The sequence below is a fragment of the Felis catus genome, chromosome C1 (genome assembly GCF_018350175.1).
Source record: "Felis catus isolate Fca126 chromosome C1, F.catus_Fca126_mat1.0, whole genome shotgun sequence".
NCBI lineage: Eukaryota > Metazoa > Chordata > Mammalia > Carnivora > Felidae > Felis > Felis catus.
In genome coordinates, this window is record NC_058375.1 from 102,585,448 (window position 1) to 102,608,213 (window position 22,766).

Genomic DNA, 22,766 nt, shown 5'->3' on the forward strand with positions numbered 1-22,766 from the left:
AGGCTAATTAAAACATTGAATATTTTGGCTTTAGACTAGTATTCCACATGGTGACACCGAATGGCACATGATGATGTTTGTCATATCATATGAAATTGGGGAACAACTGAAATGGATCTGATATTATCCTTAAAGATACACTTCAAAAAATCAGAGTTTTTGTAGTATGCATAACATCCAACCACAAATGTCTGGTTAATAAATAATAGGGAAATGAGTTAACACCTATCAGTGCAATTTGTGTAATAGACAAAATTCCTCCAAATTGGAAGTACACACCATTCAGGGAACAAACTCAAAGACAAGACCCCTAAATATGTATACAGTCACTGAAAAGCAGTGAACAATGTACTTGCTGCAAAGATGAAGCTCCTGTTTCTCACCAAAGGTCCGAATCACTCATCCACTTTTGATTAAAGTGAAAGCAACAAAAAGTCCATACTGCAACATAAAATAACGCTATTTACCTCACTCTTAGTATGTGCCAGGCACTGCACTATGAATTATTATCACATTATACACTTATTTAATTCTCATAATAACCCTAACAATTACATGCTGTTATAATCCTTTTATTACTAACGAATATGAGGCACAGAGTGCTTAAGAAACTTGCCCAAAGACACAGAGCTAGTATGTTCAGAGCCAGACTAAAAAGTATCCCCATCTTCTCTCCCCATAAGCCAATAACTCCCTCTCAAAGAGAAGTCTCCATAAACACAGGCAGGAATGTCCCCAAGCAGAGCCCTCAGGAGTCAGGTCATTGCTAAGGGCAGCCCTCTGAAGATCTCATAGCTGTGGCCCATTTTGGCTTAAAGACTCATCCTTAATGGCAACTCCCCTCCTCTCAGCCCAAATTCATTTTGTTTCTCCTGGTGACAGAAATGAGCTAAAGGAAGTCAAGGGCCATTGGTCAATTAATGTCCATCCATTTCTTGTTTATTAGAAGATAAAAAAAATTCCTAATAGCTGACCTCTACAATTCAAAAAACTGCCAGGGGTGCCTGGGTGGCTCAGTTGGTGAAGCGTCTGATTTTGGCTCAGGTCATGATCTCGCAATCTGTGAGTTCGAGCCCTGTGTCGGGCTCTGTGCTGACAGCTCGGAGCCTGGTGCCTGCTTTGGATTCAGTGTCTCCCTCTCTCTCTGCCCACCCCCTCCCCCCCGCTTGCACTCTCTCATTCACTCTCTATCAAAAATAAACAAACATAAAAAAATTTAAAAAAAACAATCAAAGAACTGCCAGTCTTATGAATTAATTTTTAGTTATACATATCATAAAAATATGCATCTTTAGGGGCACCTGGGTGACACAGTCAGTAAAGCATCTGACTCTTGATCTCAACTCAGGTCATGATCTCACAGTTCATGAGTTCAAGACCTATAATCGGGCTCTGCACTGACAGTGCAGAGCCTGCTTGGGATTCTGTCTCTCTTTCTCTCTACCCCTCCCTGGCTTGTGCTCTCTCTCAAAAATAAATGAACATAAAAAAAAATTTTTTTAAGAAAGAAAATGTATATGGCATGTAAATAAAACAAAATTCTAAAAAAAAAAAAAATGCACCTTTAGTATATCCCTCAGTTTCCCCCTTAACCTATTCCCCATCTTGTAGGGTTGTTGTAGGCGTAATTTTATGAACGTACATAAAGCTCCATCGTTGACTGCAGATGCTTGAATTCTGTCTCCATTCTTCATTAACCACATTATTCACCCCATCATCCAAAGCTGTGAATCTCAGTTCCAATTTCCTTGTCTGTAAAACAGTTAAATACCGTCTACCCTAAAGGATAGCCATGTAAATTAAGTGAGGAAATATACGTAAAGCCCTAGCAGAATGAGACACATAGTAAGAATTCAACAAAATGTTTTTTTTTTTTTTAAAAAGCTGAAGTTTAAAAAGTCAAACCACAGGTTTATATCCCCAGCCCTGTCACTTATTATCTAGGGTTAAACAATGGTATACAAGCCAAATAACCCCTCTGAGGCTCAGTTTCCACTAAGGTTTTATGAAGAATAAACAAGGCAATTATAAGAAGGCTCTGTAAACTCTACATTGCTATGTAAACGTCGGGATTGTTTACTTTATGAAAATAAGTTGTATGTCAGTTACATTGAATGATCCTTCCAAATAGTATCTTCATCTTTAAAATGGAAAAACAGGCAGAGAAATTTTAAGCCATAGAGGGAAGGCTGGCAGTTCCAAAAGTAGGATGGAGAAAAGGACTAGGCCAAAATAAATTCAGACCATGACAAAGCAGAAAATAAGTAAGCCTTCAAAAAGAAAGATGAAAATAAACACCCCTCAACCTGTTTTTAATCAGCAGCTTCACCTGTTAATTAAGCCTCTCAATGCACAGTCTAGGTGTAAGAATTCTCTAATTTCCTCCCAGAAACAGTATTAGACTTCAGGGTGAGAAAGAGCTTCACTATCAAATCTCTTTTCCCACCCATAAATTAATTTTGTGGATGGGGCATAGAAACAAAGACAACTGGACACAAACCGGAATCTCTCTAACTGGCATTCTCTTAACCACACCTAAAAAATAGTCACAATCCTCTTCAGAGAGGTTTCCTTCTTTGGTTGGTCAGAAATGTCCTTGTTCCCCAGGTCTCTTCCTGCTAAATATGGTAATAGCTGGCAAACAACCAGCCCAGTAAATTCCAATGATACTTAAGAAAGCATTCATATTGCCTGAAATTACTCTGAATCAAACACTTAAGACCTGCAGGGCTTCCACATACAACAGTTCAGCTGGAGCTCTTAATGTCAAAAGCAGCAGGGTACCTTAAGAACATACAAGCTTGAAAAAAAAAGCAGTCTACTCTTCTTTATTGCAACATTCTTCAGCAACAACATTGATCTCCTACCCACTGTGCACACAGCACTGCACTAGGGCAGTGGGAGGCTGGAGGGAGAAATGGAAGAAACAGGTGGTGTCCACAGGGTGCCAAAACAACAGGTTGATTGAGTCAGTTCTGTCCCACAACTAATCAATTTGGTGAGGAGAGAGGGGAGGGAATCTTAGTCATCCTGTTGTCTGACCAAACTGACTGGCTAAACCACAGTACAATTATCAATTAGGTCAAAATGTCAGATTTAGTAGTGCATTAGTCCTGCCTTTCAGGGATGTTACATACTTCAAAGATCTTGGATGTCCAGGAAAACAGGACATAAGCAGCTTACCCTCAACCCACCAAAATCACATATTTAGTTCCAGAATATACAGTTTCCCTCCAGTATATTTTTATAAAATGTTATATGTGCATTTCCTGAGCACATACAACTGACAGCTTTTTGTTTTATGATACAGTCAGATTAGAATTTTAAAGTAGCTATAGAAAATACCAGTTAACAAGAAAATTACAAGATTAAAATTAAAATTAAAATTACCAGTTAAAAAGAAAATTGATGAAGCTCATTGCAAATCAAAGGATTGAAAACCTATCAGATAAACAATTTTTGAAATCAATATTGGTAGCAATTTGATATTATGCAGTTTAACCTGTCCATGCATGTTGCAACACATTTAAGACAAAGGACTAATACACTTAATATAAACAGCTTTTTCAAATCAGTAACCAAAAAATGAATACCTTGAGGGGTAAAAGACACAATTTATCAAAATAAGTAAATAAGAAGTGGCCACCAACCATATGAAAAACCACTCAGTATCACTGTATAATCAGGGAGGCAAGTTAAGATGAGGTAGCCTTTACCACTTATCAAATTGGTTAAGAGTTTTAAAAATAAAAACTAGGGTTGAACAAAGGTGGGAACACAGTTTCATATTCTGCCAATGGAAATACAACTTGGTCAAACTATGTGGAAAGGAATTTGGCAGTGTGTATCAAACTCACAGGAAAGTCCATACTCTGATACAAAATACTGACTTCTGAGAGCTTATGTTAACAAAATAAATATTCCTACCAAGATTTAAATGTACGAATGTTCATTATAGCATTATTCACAATTATGAAAGTTGGCAACTGAGAATTGGTTTCAGTTTAAATTATATATAACAGATCCTTAAGATAGAACAGTATACACCCTTTAATATTCTTAAAGAACATTTACATATAGGAAAATGTTCACAATATCTTAAGTAGTGCAGAAGCAAATGATAAAACTATACATATGCTAAAATGCCAACTGCAATAACAGACAGAAAAAAACTGTCTAGAATCTATCAAAATATTAACTGTGGGTTTTGGTTGGAAGTGATAGACTTATTGGAGATTTTAATTTTCTCTTATGCTTTCCTTTTTATTTTTAAATTGTTTCCCAATTTTAAAAAATTACCCTCTTTGACGCAGTAATTTTTCTTCTGCAAATCTAGTTTAATGGGGAAAAATCCTAATGAGGAATTTTTTTTATGTATGAAGGTGATCAGCATCATTTATATAGAAAAAAAAAGTGGAACCAACTAAATATCCAATCAAAAAATGGTCAAAACCAGTAACCCCATTAACAAGAATATTATTTAACCAAAAAACATCAATTTATGGAAAATGCTTGAAAATATGAAAAACATTTATAACCATCAAAGAAAGGCAGTACAGAAAACTGTGCATATACATCATTAATCAATAACTCTTTAAAACTAAAGGTAGTGGGGTGTCTGGGTGGCTCAGTCAGTTAAGTGTCCGACTTTGGCTCAAGACATGATCTCACAGTTCATGAGTTTGAGCCCCGCATCAGGCTCTTTGCTGTCAGATGGAGCCTGCTTCAGATCCTGTTTCCCCCCACCCCTGTCAAAAATAAACATTTTTTATAAATAAATAAATAAATAAATAAATAAATAAATAAATAAATAAAACTAAGGGTAGAAAAAAGAAACCAAGAGTACACTAAAATATTAATAGTATGATTATGAATACTTTTCTCATAGTTTTCTAGATTTTTCAATGTCCTTAACTACTTTTAAATGTAATTACTTTTTAAATAACCTCCCCCTCCAAAAAAAATCCTGTAGGGGCACCTGGGTGGCTCGGTCAGTTAAGCATCCGACTTTGGCTCAGGTCACGATCCAATTCATGAATTCCAGCCCCACGTCGGGCTCCGTGCTGACAGCTCAGAACCTGGAGCCTGCTTCGGATTCTGTATCTCCCTCGCTCTCTGCCCCTCCCCCACTCACACTCGGGCTCTCTCTCTCTCAAAAATAAGTAAACAATTTTTAAAAATTTTAATTAGGGGGCACCTGGGTGGCTCAGTCAGTTGAGGGTCCAACTTCGGCTCAGGTCATGATCTTCTGGTTTGTGGGTTCAAGCCCCACGTTGGGCTCTGTGCTGACAGCTCAGGGCCTGGAGCCTGCTTTGGATTCTGTGTATCCCTCTCTATCTGCTTCTCCCCTGCTCACCCTCGTCTCTTTCTCAAAAATAAATAAAGATTTAAAAAAAATTTTTTTTAATTTTTTTAATTAAAAAAACCTTGTAAAGGTGCCAGAGAAAATCAACAAAGTATAAATACGAGTTAATTATGTGTAAACACGAAGAATAACTCTGTTACTTTGTAAACCTACCTTAAAATATTACAATGCTTGTTTTTAGTTACAACCATTTTCTTTAAATCTCTTAGGAAGTATATGTCACAGGAGTCATGAAATATTGTCACTTACTTTAAATAGTAACATACTACCAAGGACTTGCATGATTCACAAGATATGTTTTTCCTCTAATAATCCTCATAAAGATTAGAAAGTGTTTTAAATGTTGCAATAAAGTAAATGTCCTTAACATTTCCAATTAAAAAAGATCTAGCAAATAAATAAAGGCATGTTCAGAGCAAAGAAAGACATTAAAAATAATAATCAAAATATACACATCCTCAAACTTCAACGAGTCTCAACACTTTCTGGATGGACCAAGGCATGTGAAAGCAGAGAATTAAATGGCAGTTTCTTTGCAGCTTACCACATTTCAATTTAGAGGAATTAACACATTAGCACTATCTAGTTTTCTGACTATTTATATTCAGAAACTTAACAAAAGACATTAGTGAGTAAACACTATTCGATTATTCTTATTTGAATGTTGGATAAATATGTCAGCATAGCAACGTCTCCTTCTTAGGGTCTAGTTAAAATAGACTATTTAATCTTCAAGGCTTAAAAAAGCTTCCCAGAATCTCCTCACAAAAGACAGATGAGAATAAAAAGAGATGAAAAAGAAGCAAACAACAACCATTTTAAATGCACCTGCTTCTGAACAAGCTACTATACTTTAGAATGTAACCACAGCTTCTTGTGCAATACTTCATTCAGCAAGCAAAACTGTAGTTTAAAGTGATGCTATTTGTTAAAAGACAACATATTATTAAGGAGGCAATATCTGACTCCAATCAAAATATTATCGTCATGTTTTCCTTACCTCACAAAATACACACAAGCTTTCTTCATATGATTAAATATATAGAAGGGAGGGGGAGCTACTCTTAACCCAGAAACAGGTTCTGCAACACCCATAGACCCAACGTGTCTTTGTGAAGCAATGAGTCCATCTTGGCATGATGTCTGGCTGATGTATTCAAAGAACCAGAGTCACTACCCAGCTGCCAATATTCTGAAAGGAAGTGACTTGAAGACCAGAAACTGCCTCAGGCAGGTCTCTGGGAAGGTGCTTCAGTCCAATGGGAAGAAAGACCCAGGACCCTCACTGAATGATCAAAGACCAAGGACACCAGAGCTGGACCAAGGTAACTAGCCTGCAGTTCAAGGGTGGCAAGGGACAGTAAAATGACCCCCAAGACTTTGTTCAATCGTATCTAATAAAACACAAACTTTGAGGAGCTGGTAGAACAGGGTTTTGCCAAGACAAGCACAGAGGGTGAGGGAGATGTTAGTATGATTAATCAATGCCACCTGAGGCAGCAGCTCTGGGTGTGTCCATACCGTACCTCAGTCATTGCCTGGCTGTGACAAGAAGTTCCTTCAGCTACTGCCACTGAGAACTAGGTCTTCCAAAGAAGATATTTCCACCTTAACTTGTCCTAGATCGGGCTTCTCATCAAGGACTAAGAAAACAGCCCTCTCTCTCTTGCCACAAACCCAGTGATAGACACAACAGATACCATAACATGTGCCAAACTTACATTTAGACCCATACCAGACAAAGGGGTCTTTATCTTTCCCCCCAAGTTAAGTTTAGATACTTCTAAATTACAAAAGAGAAAGGGGAGAATAGCAGACAAGCCCAGTCGGAGTGAGCTGGGGGTCACTATTCCCTAGTAGACCTGAAGTTTACTCCCCCAGACCCTATAGCTCTTAGTCACTCTGACTGCAGGAAACTGCTTTCAGAGACTGTAGATAAGTGACTAAATGACTTGTATTTCATATTCCTAATTGTGTGCTCATCTGTCTTATCTCCATGATGATGTCAGCTCCTTGGGGGCAGGGCCCTATCTTTGACTTGGTCAATGATTCCCACACATCTACAAGAGCAGAATACCCTGTACTGTCTGCCACATGATGAAATACACAAATTAAGGATGACAAGACACCACAATCCTCTCTAACACACCACTAAGACAGCAGAGCTACAAAGATAATAAACCTTAGAGCCAATAACTAGGGATCCTATCAGAGTTTTATGTAGAAACTTATACACTTACACATATAAATAAATTAGTACAGTAATTATCACTCCAAGCTATGGCTTTTATCATCCCCCCCCCTCCCCTTCTTGGTTTTGCTCTTTTCTGTAAGATCAGAGTGTATTTTCTGCCACACAGCTGGTATCTGCCTCAAAAAGGAGACGACAGAAAGAACAGATCTATAGCAAACCTCCTACCACTACAAATAACACTACAGGTTTGTCCCATCCAGAGGCCAGGAGCCTATCCTTTCAGATCTGAAGCCACTTTCTAGTTTCTATAAGGGACAGCAACATCAAGTCCTTGTCAGAGGAACACTCCCGGGCCCCTTCTTGCAGAATGCTCTGTTCTGCTCAAGAGACCCTTGATTCCTGGGGCACCTGGGTGACTCAGTCGGTTAAGTGTCCAACTCTTGATTTCAGTTCAGGTCACAATCTCACAGTTCATGAGTTCGAGCCCCACATCCCACTGCTTGGGATCCTTCCTCTTCCCTCTCTACCCTTCCCCCTCTTAAGCTCACACTTTCTCTCTCAAAAAAATAAATAAACAAACCTAAAAATTTTTATTTAAAAAAAGACCCTTGATTCCTCCTTTATTCTCCCTTCCATATTCCACTTGCTGCAGAGCCCAGACAGCCCAAAGGCAGGACTGCCTGAAATGAGTGACTTTCATGTATCTTTTTGCACTAACACATCTGAGGGGAATCCCTGACACAAGTTATATGTTCATGGATTAACAAAGCAGACATGCTAAAAGGCAGTGTCATTCACAAGGACTAGAACAGAATTCCTTAGTGGACACCAAAAAGACAGTGGAACACCTATGTATCCTGGCATCTTTGTAACATTCTGATGAAGGGATAAGGAGTCTTCCACCAAAGTCACACACAGCACACATACACCAGCCCTGATATTCTGAATAGTTTGTAGATTATTTTTTTAAGATAAAACAAATCACTTTATTAGTCTTATAGAGATACAGAGCAGCTTCCCTAGTGAGCAAGAATCAAACTCTTCTCAAGGGGAAAAAATGACCACAAGGCCCAGGCAAAGCAACCTATCTCTAGTACTATCAAAGAACAACAAACAAACAAACAAATGCTAACCCAAAACACCCTTACTTTCCCCAGATTCACTCTGCAATGATTCCAAACCTCCCTAATATAAAAATTAACTGGGCTCTGCCCCTCTCCTGCTCTCTCTCTCTCTCCACTCTCAAAACTAAATAACCATTTTTAAAATTTAAAAAAAAAAATAAGTGGCTATATCTTCAATATACAAATTCCCAGATACTATTTCAGACCCACTGAATCAGAATATCCAGGAAAACACCCCAGATGGAATCATCTCCATGCTCCTCACTAGGTCTAACTCCTTTAATGGCAGAGTAGGCATCCGTTCAGTAAAAGGTACCCCTTTTGGATCCCTGTCACTTACACAGGGCTTAAAACTTTATAAGGCAAATGCCTGAGAAGATGCCAGTGGGCACAATTCTCAAGGAGACAGACTACAACTGTATATAAGAAGATCATTCTAAAACTCAGAGTTGTCCAGAGATGAACTAAGCTGCCTGCAGAGGCAGGGAGCTACCATAAGAGTTGTCCAAACACAAAAAAGGTAAGCTACCTATTGACCAGGATGTTGTAAGAGGAGCACATCCAGCATGGAAAGGATAGAAGGACTAGGTAAATTTTAAAGTTTCTGCCAACATGTAAGTCAACAAAGAGGAAAATTTCAGCTACCCATTAACTAATAAAAAGAGACAGTATAAAAGTCTGTAGGTGGGGTCAGCTTTCAACTGATCTTTTCAAAGGAGAAAAGAGCGTAACACACACCCCTGACTCACCTTTGGCCTCTCCTCCAAAATACCCCAAAGGTTGGGAGGACAGAGCAGGAATTACAGGTGCTGTGACAAAGCTGACCTGCTGCTTGGCTGACTCTGCACATCGGACATATGCCAGACAAGTTTTATAGAGGGATGTGTGTGACATAGTGCCTGCCCTCAAGGAGCAAGTATGTTGCAGAGGTAGCTCACACACTATACAGTTCTCTCAAGGTTTTATTTGTCATTTCTCATTTTTAGAATTTTTGTTGGTTGTAGTGGTTTTTAGGGAACGCTCTTGATGGGGTAAAAAAAAAAAAACTTTACTAAATATAAAGTTTGCAATAGAAGTTTGCAATATCCAGCTCATAATGAAAAATCTCAAAAAAACCATCAAAACATAAACTTAGTTAACTCTAATTTTAAAAACACTATTCCAATAGTCCCCCAAATGACCAAAATTACAATAAAATATGGCAACTCTGAACAAAATAATAGAATTGCTAGTTTAGTAATATAGTAATACAGGAAACAGTAGAAGAAGCTCAAGTAAGAGGCAGGGGGTGGATGTCAGCGCCTTTGAGGTTAAATTCCAAAGTCAAAGTGACCTTTATGATTTGCAGAAGTGATCAGGGGCACCTGGGTGGCTCAGTCGGTTAAGTACCGAACTTCGGCTTAGGTCACGATCTCACAGTTTGTGAGTTTGAGCCCTGCATTGGGCTCAGGGCTGACAGCTCAGAGCCTGGAGCCTGCTTCGGATTCTGTGTCTCCCTCTCTCTCTGCCCCTCCCCTGCTTGCACTCTCTCTCGCAAAAATAAACAAACATAAAAAAAAAAAAAAGAGGGGCGCCTGGGTGGCTCAGTTGGTTACGAGTCTGACTTGGCCCAGGTCATGATCTCACGGTTTGTGGCTTCGAGCCCCACATCGGGTTCTGTGCTGACAGCTCAGAGCCTGGAACCTGTTTCAGATTCTGTGTCTCCCTCTCTCTCTGCCCCTCCCCTGCTCACACTGTATGTCTGTCTGTCTCTCTCTCTCTCTCTCTCTCTCTCTCAAAAATAAACATTAAAAAAAAAATTTTTTTAATGATTTGCAGAAGTGATCAGACAAATAAAGAGAGAAGAAACCACACACACGTGCGCACACACACACACACAAATTCAAAATAGCAAGTTTAAATAAAACATCTGGGAAAGGGGAAAATTTGGTGTTGCCCCAAATGTAAGGTAAGCAATGACCCTTGCAAATACTATTAAAAAAAAAAAAAAAAAGAAAAACTGTCTTGGAGTACCATAGTAGTCCAGAATAAGAAAATGACTAAAAGTAATTGTCCAATTGAACAAATATTTATTGAGTGTCTATTAAATTCCAAGTACAGAAAGTTAGATGCCAAGTTTAGAAAAAATGAATAAATGAAAAAACACAATTCTCTTCCTCAAGATGTACACATTAACCAGAAGCACTTGAGAATGTTCTAAGTGTTTTTGTGTATATAAGCTCATTTGTACAAAAGACAAAAATGGTGCGGAGAGTGGAGGAGGCACCAGACTGAGGACCCGAAGAGTGGGTCTGTAGTGGCTCAGTGACTATGGACAATATACCTGGGCAAATGGAGGACCAAAATCCCTCCCACAAGATCATAAGACTAATTAAATACAGACCTGGAGGAGAATGCTAGTCTTCTGGCTCCTAGTCTACTGATCTTTCCAACATATCATTCGTACAGCAGACCAATAAAAAAAGGAAGAGTAGAAGAAAATAAGACCTTTTGGTTCCAAGGCATTTGCAGAGAAAGGGAAGAAGAGAGGAGGAGAATTAGAAAAAAGTGAGAGGAAATGAAAGGTTCAAGTTTTGGCATCCAGATAGAAATGTCAAGAAAGGAAGCACTTAAATGAGTGGAAACACAACATAAGGATAATGTAAAATCTCCTATTATATTTTCATTAAAGTCATGGCTTAGAATGTTTTACTCTAAAACCACTAAGGGCAAATAAAGGGGGTCCAAAATTATATATGTATGAATGAAGCTTGAGGAATAAAAGACAACAGAGAAGAAAACGGTTGGATAGAGGATTTATACTATATCATTCAAATATATAAAGCCCTTCTAAAGGGACAATGGGGACCCACTATGTCCAGATGAACAAGAAGAAATGGTATTATACTCTATAGCTCTTATGCTGGCAATTTTAAAAATCTTTGAGGATTAAACACTGGAATAGCTAAGGTTAGATTAATTCTGGAAATTATTAAAAATAAGAAGGGAAGGGCGCCTGGGTGGCGCAGTCGGTTAAGGGTCCGACTTCAGCCAGGTCACAATCTCGCGGTCCGTGAGTTCGAGCCCCGCGTCAGGCTCTGGGCTGATGGCTCGGAGCCTGGAGCCTGTTTCTGATTCTGTGTCTCCCTCTCTCTCTGCCCCTCCCCTGTTCATGCTCTGTCTCTCTCTGCCCCAAAAATAAATAAACATTGAAAAAAAATTTTTTTTAAATAAAAATAAAAATAAGGGAAGACCCCCCCCACACACACACACACACCACACAAACACACACTTGAAAGCAGAATAATAAACCATCAGTGTTTCCAACAAGTTACTATCAACCTGGAAAACTACAGATTCTCAGACCTACTGTATCATAATCCCTGGGTGTTGACACTAAGAGTCCCCCCAGGTGATCTTGATGTGGAGCCAGGATTTGGAGTTCCTTCTTCTATCACAGTGGACAGGGGAAGGAGGAAAGCCACTAGGAATGGCAGCAGAGTGGGAACTAGATTCATGCAAATTTTGTGGGCAAAATAGAATTTCTGTGGGCGTGATATTTTTAAAATGTATTGTAAAGCTGCTCTGAAGCATCCAAGCATATCCCACCGAATTTAAACATTTTTCTAAAAGTCCTGAAGTCAGCAAATACAATTCAGGTAAACCAAAAGTTACTTCTCTATACCACAGGAAGCCTACAGAATAGACAGCAGAATGGGAATAGCGCAGAGGGATGCCAAGGAGATGCGGGTAAGTATTTTTAAAAATCAAAACATCAGGAAAAAGAAAAGAAAGGTAAGAAACCATCACTCTCCTTTCCCCTCCCCCCACCAAAGAATAATAATATAGAAAGAACAAGAAGAAAGAAAAAGAAAAATAAACTTCGTCTTCATCTGAAAGAAAACTGCTCTTTGTGATTTTTATTAAAGAGAATTCAGCTAAGAAATTATCTAGCAGGCACCAAAACCAGGGAATCACTTCCCACTGCAAAGCAAAAGAAAAGGAGCAAGAGGTGGTCTTGGATAGCTGTTTAAACAAGCAGACAGATGGGTTGACAGCTTCTCACCTTAGGAACTCAGTGACATTTAAATTAACAATTGGCCACAATCCCAAATACAGGAACACTCAAAAATTTGGAAGAGTGTTATAATTGACATGACAAAAAAATGCCATGATAATAGATGGAGACTCAAGAAACCTTCACTGCCAGACTCTGAGAAGATTTAAAATTTGCACCCAAAAACAGGTTTTATAATCTCATTTATTGCAGTAGTTTAGCATTTGAAGAACACCCATCTGAAAATCAAACTATCCATATTTAGTCCCTTGAACTTACTGACTTAACACTCACCTTGTCCACCTAAAAGCTAGCTGGTAATAGCAATACCTCATCAGTACAGAAGTATAAAAGAGGGTATCATTCTATGGACTGAGTTCCTAGAATGAGAGAAGCCCTATGTGTCAGAGTAATTCTATTTTTGACATCAGTCTTATCACCTAACGCTTAATTTTGCAAATCTGTTTGCAATCATATTTACTATTCCCTCCAACTCTCTAAAGGGGATTATTTGGCTCTTTTCATAGGTGAGGAGACTACAGATCATGAAGATGAAGTTATTTGCTAACGCAAGTCAATGGTAGAAACCAAGGCTTGTAATCCTCAGAGTAGCCCATCGTTTACACTCCTTTTTACCCTAAATCTACACTTACAGTAAAGCTTTCGCTCAAAAAAAAAGGAAAGGCAAGAATGCTATCCTGTTTTGTTAAATGCTTCTAAAACAACAATTTTGGTTCATCATCACATAGCCTCCTGGTCCACTTCTGAAATTCTTAGGGACATGGAGGTGTATGGAATTTGAGCTTTCCAAGCAGGATCTGGTTCGTGCTGAACAATCCAGTACTTGGATAAATAACCTTGTTCTCTTTCAAACATCTGTGACTGGCCTGTCAACTACCTGTTAACAATGAACAAAGAGCAAATTTTTCATCATCTTCTTAACCTTTTCTTTGCAAAAAGACATCGTTCATGTTCATGTTTTGGGTTTTTTTGTTGTTGTTGTTATTTTGGGGGTTTTGTTTTTGTTTTGTTTTGGTAAACGTAAAATCTTCCTTCAGATTAGGCTAGGAAAAGAAGAGGTCCCTATGAGTTTCACAAACATGCACCAAGCTGCCATCCCACTGGAAGCAGGGTTCATAAAAAGTAAAACACAGCCCTGCCCCGAAAGGACTTTTTGAATACCTTTTGACTGCCACTGGTTTAATATACATTCTCTTAATTAATCCTATTAGCTGGGTAATTTCATTCCCAGTTTGATTGGTGAGTTCACACAGCAGAGCGGGATTTGAACCCAGGATTACAGAGCTGGGCTCCAAAACCCAAGCTCTTTCCACTAAACAGCCTGAAGAAATTCGGAGTCTGAGACTGTGGGTGGGATGGATAAGACGTGATTCGACGTCCTCGGTCCAACCGTGTTCAGAAAGACTGTTGCGAATATCCAACCATAAAGACGCTTTCCGAGGAAGCACTTTGAATTAACGTATCCACTTTTCCACACCCGCCCCTGCCCCACCCCCAACAATGCCAAAAGAGCAGCAAACGCCGCTGCCAGGTTGGAGGAGTTGGTGATCGTCACACCACATTCCTGGGGCTGGACACAGACTCTGAAACAGCGCCCGAGCTCAGCGCCTCGGAAAGAATAACAGCAGTCGAGATTTTTAAATCATGTGGCTCATGCAGCCACACCAGTTTCTCTACTGCTCCTGCCTCCACCTTTCAAAGGCTCGAGCAAAACACCGCGGGTTCCTCGGGACCACGGATTCCGAGTGTCCGAACCCAGGCACGCCACGAAGCCCTGTCCCCATCCACCCCAAAGCCGCCCACCCGTCCTGCGTGCCTCCCTTGGGCAGAGCGAGGTCTGGCCGTGAAGGTGCAAGCCGTTGGGCTCGGAGGCCCTGCCCCCGCTCCCTCCACGCCGGAATCTGGCATTCCTTCGCTCAGCCCATCTGCGGTCCGCGGCCGGCGAGGGTTCGTCTCGGGCAGCCGGCCCTCGGCTCTCGCTCGACCCCAGGAAACGCGGAACCAGAAGGGCAACGCAGCCCAAGTCTCCGTACACGACCGCTTGGGAAAGCGAGTTTCTGAGGCTCGCGGCCCGGCCCCCCTTCAGCCGAGGAGGCGTGTGTTGGGGCCGCGGGGGTGTCGGAGGCGGCGGGGAGCGCGGGGGAGGGGGGCCCTGACGGGGTCCAAACTTTCGGGAACCGAGCGGCCCCGCTAGGAACCCGGCCTTCTCGCAGAGAGGAGGACGCAGGAGGGCGGGGTGGGGGAGGTGGAGGCGGATGGAATGGTCGCCCCAGGTGGCCGGCCGAGCTGGGCCGGCGGTGCGCGGGACCCGGCGCAAAGGACAGCGCCCCTCGGCCCGATACTCACCACGCGCGGGGGCCGCGCGGCACAACCAGAGCGCCAGCAGCGCCCACAGGGGAGCGGGGAGCAGGGCGGGCATCTTCTCGGTCGCCTCCTCCGCCGCCGCCGCCGCCTGCGCAGATCCACATGGGGAGGGGGTCCCCACCAAGGGTCCCCCCAACTCTCTCTCCCCTCCTCCTCCTGCTTCTGCGCCTCACGGCCTCGCGCTGTGCCCCGAAGCCCGGGCGTAAATGCCTCCACTCCCTGCACCCCAAGGCTGCCGCTCCTGAGCCGCCGCCTCAGCCGCCGCCCGAAGTTTGGCTGAAACTTTCTCGGCTGTGCAGAGAAGCAGCCTCGTGTGTCCTTCCGCCTCAGCCGCCTCCTCCCACCGCAAGCCCCGCCCCCTGTCGCCGCGGCCGGGCCCCGCCGCCTTCGGCACCCAGGGGTTTCCCGCAGGAAGAAGCGCCGGCCCGAGTTGCGCGGAGGGATCTACTACGAGTCCTCCGACGGCCCCGCCAGCCTCCTCCGACCCGCGTCGGGTCTGGACGCGCCTTAACTCCCTCGGCGCTGGACTGCCTCCCCGGGCCGGGCCTCTGCCGAAGGAGGTGGGTGATCGGACCCTGAACTTCAGACGCTAGGGTTGCCGAGATCGTGAACTTGCCTGGAGAGACGTACCTCCTCCAGTGAGAGAGAGGTATCGCCCCCACACATCCACACTTACACACGCTCTCGGGCTAGCTGGAGGAATGCGGTAGAGAAGGGCCAGCGCTGTCAAAGGAAATGGGGGCCAAGGCGCCAAAGGCCCCTGAAAAGGAACGTGGCCATCACCCGGGTTGTGCTGCACCGTTCACTCATTCATTCAGTCAGCAAATATTTCCCAACCGCCATACTTGGCGTAGCAGTGTGCTCAACACAATGGGATGATCCTACAGACGCGGGATGTACAAACTACTTTAGAGGAGAATCCTACAGGATTCAGGGAAGGTTTGGCTAAAGATATTCGTTGTGACATTGTTCGTAAAAGCCAAAACTTGGAAACAACCTAAATCCCACCCATAGATGAATAGATGAATAATGCATGGTATATTTGTAAAATGAAATGGAATACAGAAATCGAAGAGACTATATTCATGTATGTCAGGGATAGATCAAGAATAAGATGACAGTGAAAATCTCGGTACAAAAAGAGATATAAAGTATATCATTCATGTATATTTAATGTTTTTCAGACCTGTGCCATCTATTATTTATACATGCATACCACACTATATATACTATATATATACTATACTATAAAGTATACTACTATGTAGTATACTATACTATATATATATATATATATATATATATATATATACACAATGGAATATACCACACTATACATATAAATACTATATTATAAAGTATACTATATAGTATACTATACTATACTATATATATATAATGGAATATACCACACTCTATATATGTATATATACTATACTATAAAGTATACTATATAGTATACTATACTATAATATATATATATAATGGAATATACCACATTATATACATATATATACTATAAATATTACTATATGGTATACTATACTATAATATATATATAATGGAATATACCACACCATATATATAATTGTAACATATAGAATATAATATAAATAGAATATAGAACATATTCTATAGAATATATAGACTATAACCAGAATAGTGGTTACTCCCAGGGCAGGACAGTGGGGGATGTCACCAAGCATTGGGTACATATGGGCTTACTATTTGTAAGAAAAGAGCTGAAAACAAAACAAACAGAAGGGTTTGTGTGGTTGTAGCATTCCAGAGGACAGCCACCATAAAAGTAAAGGTACAAATAAGGGAATAAGTAGATGAGTTCTGACACTATTTGCATTTACAGGAGTCCAGGAGGGAAGGGGGAGTTGGGACCAGGTTAGTAAGATCTTGAATGACAAGCTGAAAAGGGGGAGGACCAGTTATCCCTCAGATCATAGAAAACCACTGAAGGCTTTTGAACAGGGGTGAGACTTGGTGGAAAGAAAAGTTGCTCTGATAATCCTGTGCAAAATTGATTGTCAGGAGCAAAAGGTGAACTGGAGTCCAAGGGCCAGTCAGGAGTTTGTGAAACACTCCAGGCCTGGGGTGATGAAGGCCTGAACTAATGAGGTGAACGTCAGAATGGAAAGGAAGAGATGGAATTGAGACAATCTTGGGGGGGGGGGGGATGGGGGGGTGCAACTATGTGACTAATTGGATGGGGGAATTTAGGATCCCATTGGGAAGGAGAATCCAACCCACGGGGCCTCTCCCTGTCCCTTACAGGATAAACACCAAACTTTTAAAGGCGGTAAAAATACAAGGCCTTTACTTCATTGGGCCCCATCTCTCACCCTCTCTGCCCCCATTGTGAACTTTACACAATAACAGTATTGAACGACTTGACATTCCCCCAAACATATCTTCTTGTTTCGGTGTCTGTACCTTCTGTTCCTGGGCTTGGAAGGACTCCTGCCATCCCCTTCCCTCCTTCTCTTAGTGAACTTCTAGTCGTCATTAATCCTTCAGGCCTGAGAAGGTTTTGCTGACACTGTAACAAATTCTTACTCCTCACGGACAGTCTCTCCACTGTACTGCTTCCTTATTTTCAGGCAATGTCTATTTTTTACACAGGACTGCTGCTATTTCTGTCTTCTCAACTAATTAGGAGGTCCTTATGGGCAAAGACCATGGCCTTATTTATTCCCAGTGTCTATCACATAATAGATGTTGAACTATAATGTAAAACAACACTAAACAAATGCAAGTCAGTATGATTATAGGCTGGATTTGAATAAGCACTTTATAATAAATAAGCAAGCACTGTTATTGAAAGTAGTCACCTTGGGATGCTAGAAACTCTTTTCAAAAATAACATAATTAGTCAAAATAGCTTTGGAATTTCCCTTGTGCAAATATGTTCACAGAAAGAAAATAACACTACTTTTTAGTTGTTAACCCATAGTGTTACCAGCTAGGGCATTCTCTTTACCCATTAAATATAGTTCATGGTGACTTGGCTCTAAAGAAATTTTAAACATCACCTGCATAGACTAGATTTGTCACTATTAAAATATATTCAGAAAAATGCGAAGGTACTCATCCCCAAAAAGCAGCTCTGGAAATGACTGAGGCTATGACATTATTTTAAAAAGGTATGCAGTTTCCCAAGGTGACTGGTTGTTGTTGTTGTTGTTGTTGTTGTTGTTGTTGTTGTTTTTTAACGTTTATTCAATTTTTGAGAGAGAGAGCACAAGGAGGGACAGAGAGAGAGGGAGACATGGAATCCAAAGCAGGCTCCAGTCTCTGAGCTGTCAGCACAGAGCAGGGCTCAAACTCACCGACTGTGAGATCATGACCTGAGCTGAAGTCGGACGCTCAACCGACTGAGCCACCCAGGCGCCCCTAAAATCAAATCTTCATGACAGAGAAGAGGGGGAGACACAGAATCCGAAGCAGGCTCCAGGCTCCATGCTGTCAGCACAGAGCCCGATGAGGGGCTCAAACCCACGAACTGTGAGATCATGACCTGAGCTGAAGTCGGACGCTTAACCGACTGAGCTACCCCGGGCCCCCAAGGTGACTGTTTTAAGGAAAGTAATTATTATGTTCACGTATAACTTTTGCTGGATTTGTTATAATTTTAAACTTATTGCACACATTCCCATAAGGACAAGAGGAATAAAGAATAAACGTTATGAATGAAAGTAGGAGAAGGACATTACCAAAGAGGTGTTATAAAAGACATGTTTTGAAAGAAGCTATGGATATAAAGTAGTCAAAACAAAACAAAATGGGAGCTGAAAATCAAGGGGAAGACTGGAGTTGGCAAAGACAGAGAGGAAAACAAATCAGTCCAACCCATCATGTATCATTTTGATGAATATTGCCATGGGCCAGATCCTGTGTGAGTAGCTGAGGGATAAAGACAGACAAGTAACCAACAACGAAGATCCAACATGACATGTAGAATGCTGTGAGTTCACAGAGAAGGGACGATGAGTCCTGTCCCAGCCCAAGAGTGGGCAGGGAAGGTTTCTGGGAAGACGTCAACTTCTAGACTAAGAATTGAAGGACCAAAAGATTAATCGGGTAAAGAAGAGTTCTCATGTTTAGAAGTCTAAGGCTATTTCAGACACAGGGAACAGGTATAGAGGCAGGCAAACAATAAAGACCTGAACCTATTCTCTAAAGTGGGAAGATAAGAACTTAGGCAGGAGCTGTGGGGGTGCAGAAAAGATGGGCTCCCAAGACTAGTAATGGTTTAGATGAGAGAGGAAATGTAGGTCAAGAATCAGCAATGACCCAGGTATCTTGAGGCATGATGGGCTATTCCCAGGCATAGGAAATATAAGAGAAGGAAAAGGAGGTTTCGTAGAGTAGATAAATGGGCAAAAGACCAATGTTGCTGAAAAGGGGAAAGGCATGTTCAGGTGTAGCAGGGCCCTGCAGATGTTAATTGCTTTAGGACCCTGACTGATTAGCAGGATGGAATTGCACTGAAATACACTTTCTGTGGTCGACCTCCCCGCAAAGCTAACCCTAAATTCTACCGTGTGCAGTTAGGTGACTATTTCCCTAATCCCTGTCAGGAGCCAGGGGTCACGTGGTACTGTCTCAAAGCTCCAGTAGCAGCCGAGAACATAAAACTGCCAGAATTTGCCTGGAGATGTCAGCCCTAAATGTACTCAACAGTTTGATTACTCAGCTGGATTTGGGAATGGCCTTCCCTAGGACAGTACTTCTAGTCAAAGCAAATCCTACTTGACAGGAGAAATTGGCAGGAAAATATTCAGGTGATCCCATAAGTAATGAGCCAGTGCTAGTTCTTAAAGTTTCACAACTTCACTGAATCAAAGAAAAATGGGATGCCACACACTTTCATCTGAAGCAAATAAGCAAACAAAAAACCTCAGCCTCCGGGGCTCAATTAAAATCTACACACCATTAGCAGTAGAAAAACATGAATAAGGGCCAGCACTAGTTTTCATTTTAGTCAAAACTAAAAATATGCATAAATGTCTTTGCTAATTAAAACTCAAGTAAAAATTGCCTCCCAAAACAAATACAGAATTAGGCACTTATTTATTCTTAGGTCTGTTCTCTCAGATCCAGTAGGGTACGAAACCGCTCAAAGACAGGGATCTTACATTGTCCATTTTGCCCCAGTTCCTAGCACAGCAGTACACATAAAGTGTTCATAGTATATGCATTGAATAAATGCTTCATGAGGGGTATATATATCTATATGAATTGGAGAGAGATGCATAATTGTCTGGGTCTTTTGGAAAAGCATATGCTGAATCAGTTAAACGCTATAGATGTTGAAGAAGCGATTCTGGAGAACTTATCAAGCCTAGGTTGAGCTACTCAACACATGTACTCCACACATCTCCCCACATAACCCAGGAACCCAGAGTTGTGTGATAAAGTGTGTGTGGAAGCAAGAATTAAAAGGAAGATCTCTGCAAAATAATACCTTGCATTTGTGCAGCACTTTAGGCTTTCCAGAACACTTTTAAGTACATTATCTTATTTGACTCGCAAAGCAACCATGGGAAACAGTCAAGCCAGTCATTATTATCCCCCATTTCACAGATGAAGAAACTGAGATAGAGTTTAAGTGCCTTGCCCGAGGTCAAGTCATTAATGACAGCTGAGACAAAACCCCTGCTATTTCTGACTTCTTATTCAGTCTCATTCTGTCTCTTCCTAAAACATAACACCAGTTATGAAGCACATCCAAGACCATCTTTAGTTTGGGTACCTCTGGGCAGAGGGCCAACAGCTTCACCATATTAGTGAAGTCCACCATAGTGGGACAAAACAAGCTGACTCATTGTAATTAGGAAGCCTGAGCAAGCGAGTACATTCTTTGGTTTAAACACCTCTTTTGAGAGCCTACCCTCTGCAAAGCACATCCTTGACTCTGTGGTGATACAGATGTGCATCAGAACCAGCCCCTGTTCTCTGGACATTACAATGCATCGAGGAAGGCCAATACACAGCATAACTACAGCAGAGATGAAGCATGGGGCTGTGGGAAAGTAGAGAGCACTGTGATTATTTCTAAGGCCACTTTCATTTCATCCTGTCCCCAGCCTACAAGATATGAATGAACTGAGGTGGCCTATACAGCTGGACTGTAAACAGTGTGAGCACAGGAAGCATCTCTTATTCTTGTTTGTAAACCCCACAGTAGTCGGTTCTTGTCTTGCAGGGAGCATGGAGTAAGTGCACAATGAAGACCTACATTCTGAGAGGTCCACCAGGTTCAGTCAAACAGAGAACAGGTTCCAGAAGGATTCAAACTAGCTCTGAGAATTAGGAGCCAATCAGAATCTTCAGCTAATTGTCTCTGCTCTGATTAAGGGTATAAATAATATAAGAAACTGTAACCTGGGCTTCTTGACATATCTTTACCCTTTTAGGAATATGAGTATCTCAATTTAATTGATGTCAAGGGGTGCCTGGGTGGCTCAGTCAGTTAAGCATCTGACTTCAGCTCAGGTTATGATCTCACTGCTTGTGAGTTCGAGCCCCACATTGGGCTCTGTGCTGACAGCTCGGAGCCTGGAGATTCCGTGTGTGTGTCTCTCTCTGCCCCTCCCCTCCTTGTGCTCTGTCTCTCTCTCTCTCTTTCTCTCTCTCAAAAATAAATAAATATATAAACATTTAAAAAAATTTTAATTGATGTCAAGAAGAGGAAAATTTAAGGTTGTCCTTGTATAATGAAATGTTCATATGTGTGTACTACACGATGAATGGTACCGTAACTAGGAATCCCAAATTCTCCGCTATCCATGAGATAAGCAGCTAAGTTAGTACAGGAATGCTCACTTTAGCATTACTTAACTTAAAATTGTCTTTTAAGTACTTTATGCTGGGAGGTATTATAGTTCAATTACTAAGTGGATGTATATATTTTATATATAATGACACAAAAAGGATTGACCTGTATGCACCAGGACATCTCCCCAATTCAAAAGCAGCATAAATCCACAACTGTGTAATTATCAAACCACAATATTATTGGATAACTCACAGTGCTTCTGTCACTAAAATGGTTATGCAACCGTAGATATTTATGAAATGTTAAGGTGTTTGTTCCCAGAGACTATTCAATTGTTTCTACCAACATTCTTATATTCTTCCCTCACAATTAGCCAAGAAATTCTTGAGCAGTGAGGTCCAGGCACACAGAAAGTTTCCACCTTAAAATATGAAAAAAAATCTTCATTCTGAGTACAGATCACATCGAACTCCCCTGAAGCAAAAGAAAGGGGAACATTTTCTTATTATGTGGAATTCAAAGCGGTTAACTAAGTATGAGGATGGGGGCATCACAAGTAAGGAAAAGAAATCTCACTTTTAAAAGTGAGCATTAAAAAAGATCTTCTTAAGTAATTCATCAGGAGATAATTAATGGCTGGCAACAGGTATTTATAATGGAAGCGTACATGGCCTTAACGATAGGGTTTGCTTCTGAAAACATTCTAATTAAAAAGGGAAAGAGTAATTTTATAGGAAAGTACAAATCAGTGGTGTGTATGTGTGCTAATGTGTGCAGAGACAGAGGTGGTAATTGCTGGGCTCAGACCAGGTATCTGTTGCTGAAGGTAATGACCTTGTAAAATATACAAATAGGGTTTCCAACAAAGC

General features: G+C 41.2%; 2 protein-coding genes across 3 annotated transcripts in view; one reads left to right on the top strand and one right to left on the bottom strand.

Moving 5' to 3' along the window:
• NOTCH2 (notch receptor 2) overlaps positions 1 to 15,211 on the bottom strand; it is a 164,448-nt gene extending 149,237 nt beyond the window's left edge. Inside the window, exon 1 of one of the 2 annotated variants that reach the window (XM_011285094.4) lies at positions 15,087 to 15,211. In XM_011285094.4, the coding sequence (XP_011283396.1) occupies positions 15,087 to 15,159 (73 nt within the window). In that variant the 5' untranslated portion in view covers positions 15,160 to 15,211. Of the gene's footprint in view, positions 1 to 1,642; positions 1,890 to 15,086 lie in introns of those variants that run through there. The other variant, XM_019837710.3, reaches the window with a different exon arrangement.
• LOC102901601 (WAS/WASL-interacting protein family member 3-like) overlaps positions 12,377 to 22,766 on the top strand; it is a 62,175-nt gene continuing 51,785 nt past the window's right edge. Inside the window, exons 1-3 of the mRNA XM_045033610.1 lie at positions 12,377 to 12,412; positions 14,251 to 14,749; positions 14,827 to 15,664. Of these exons, the coding sequence (XP_044889545.1) occupies positions 12,377 to 12,412; positions 14,251 to 14,749; positions 14,827 to 15,664 (1,373 nt within the window). The remainder of the gene's footprint in view (positions 12,413 to 14,250; positions 14,750 to 14,826; positions 15,665 to 22,766) is intronic.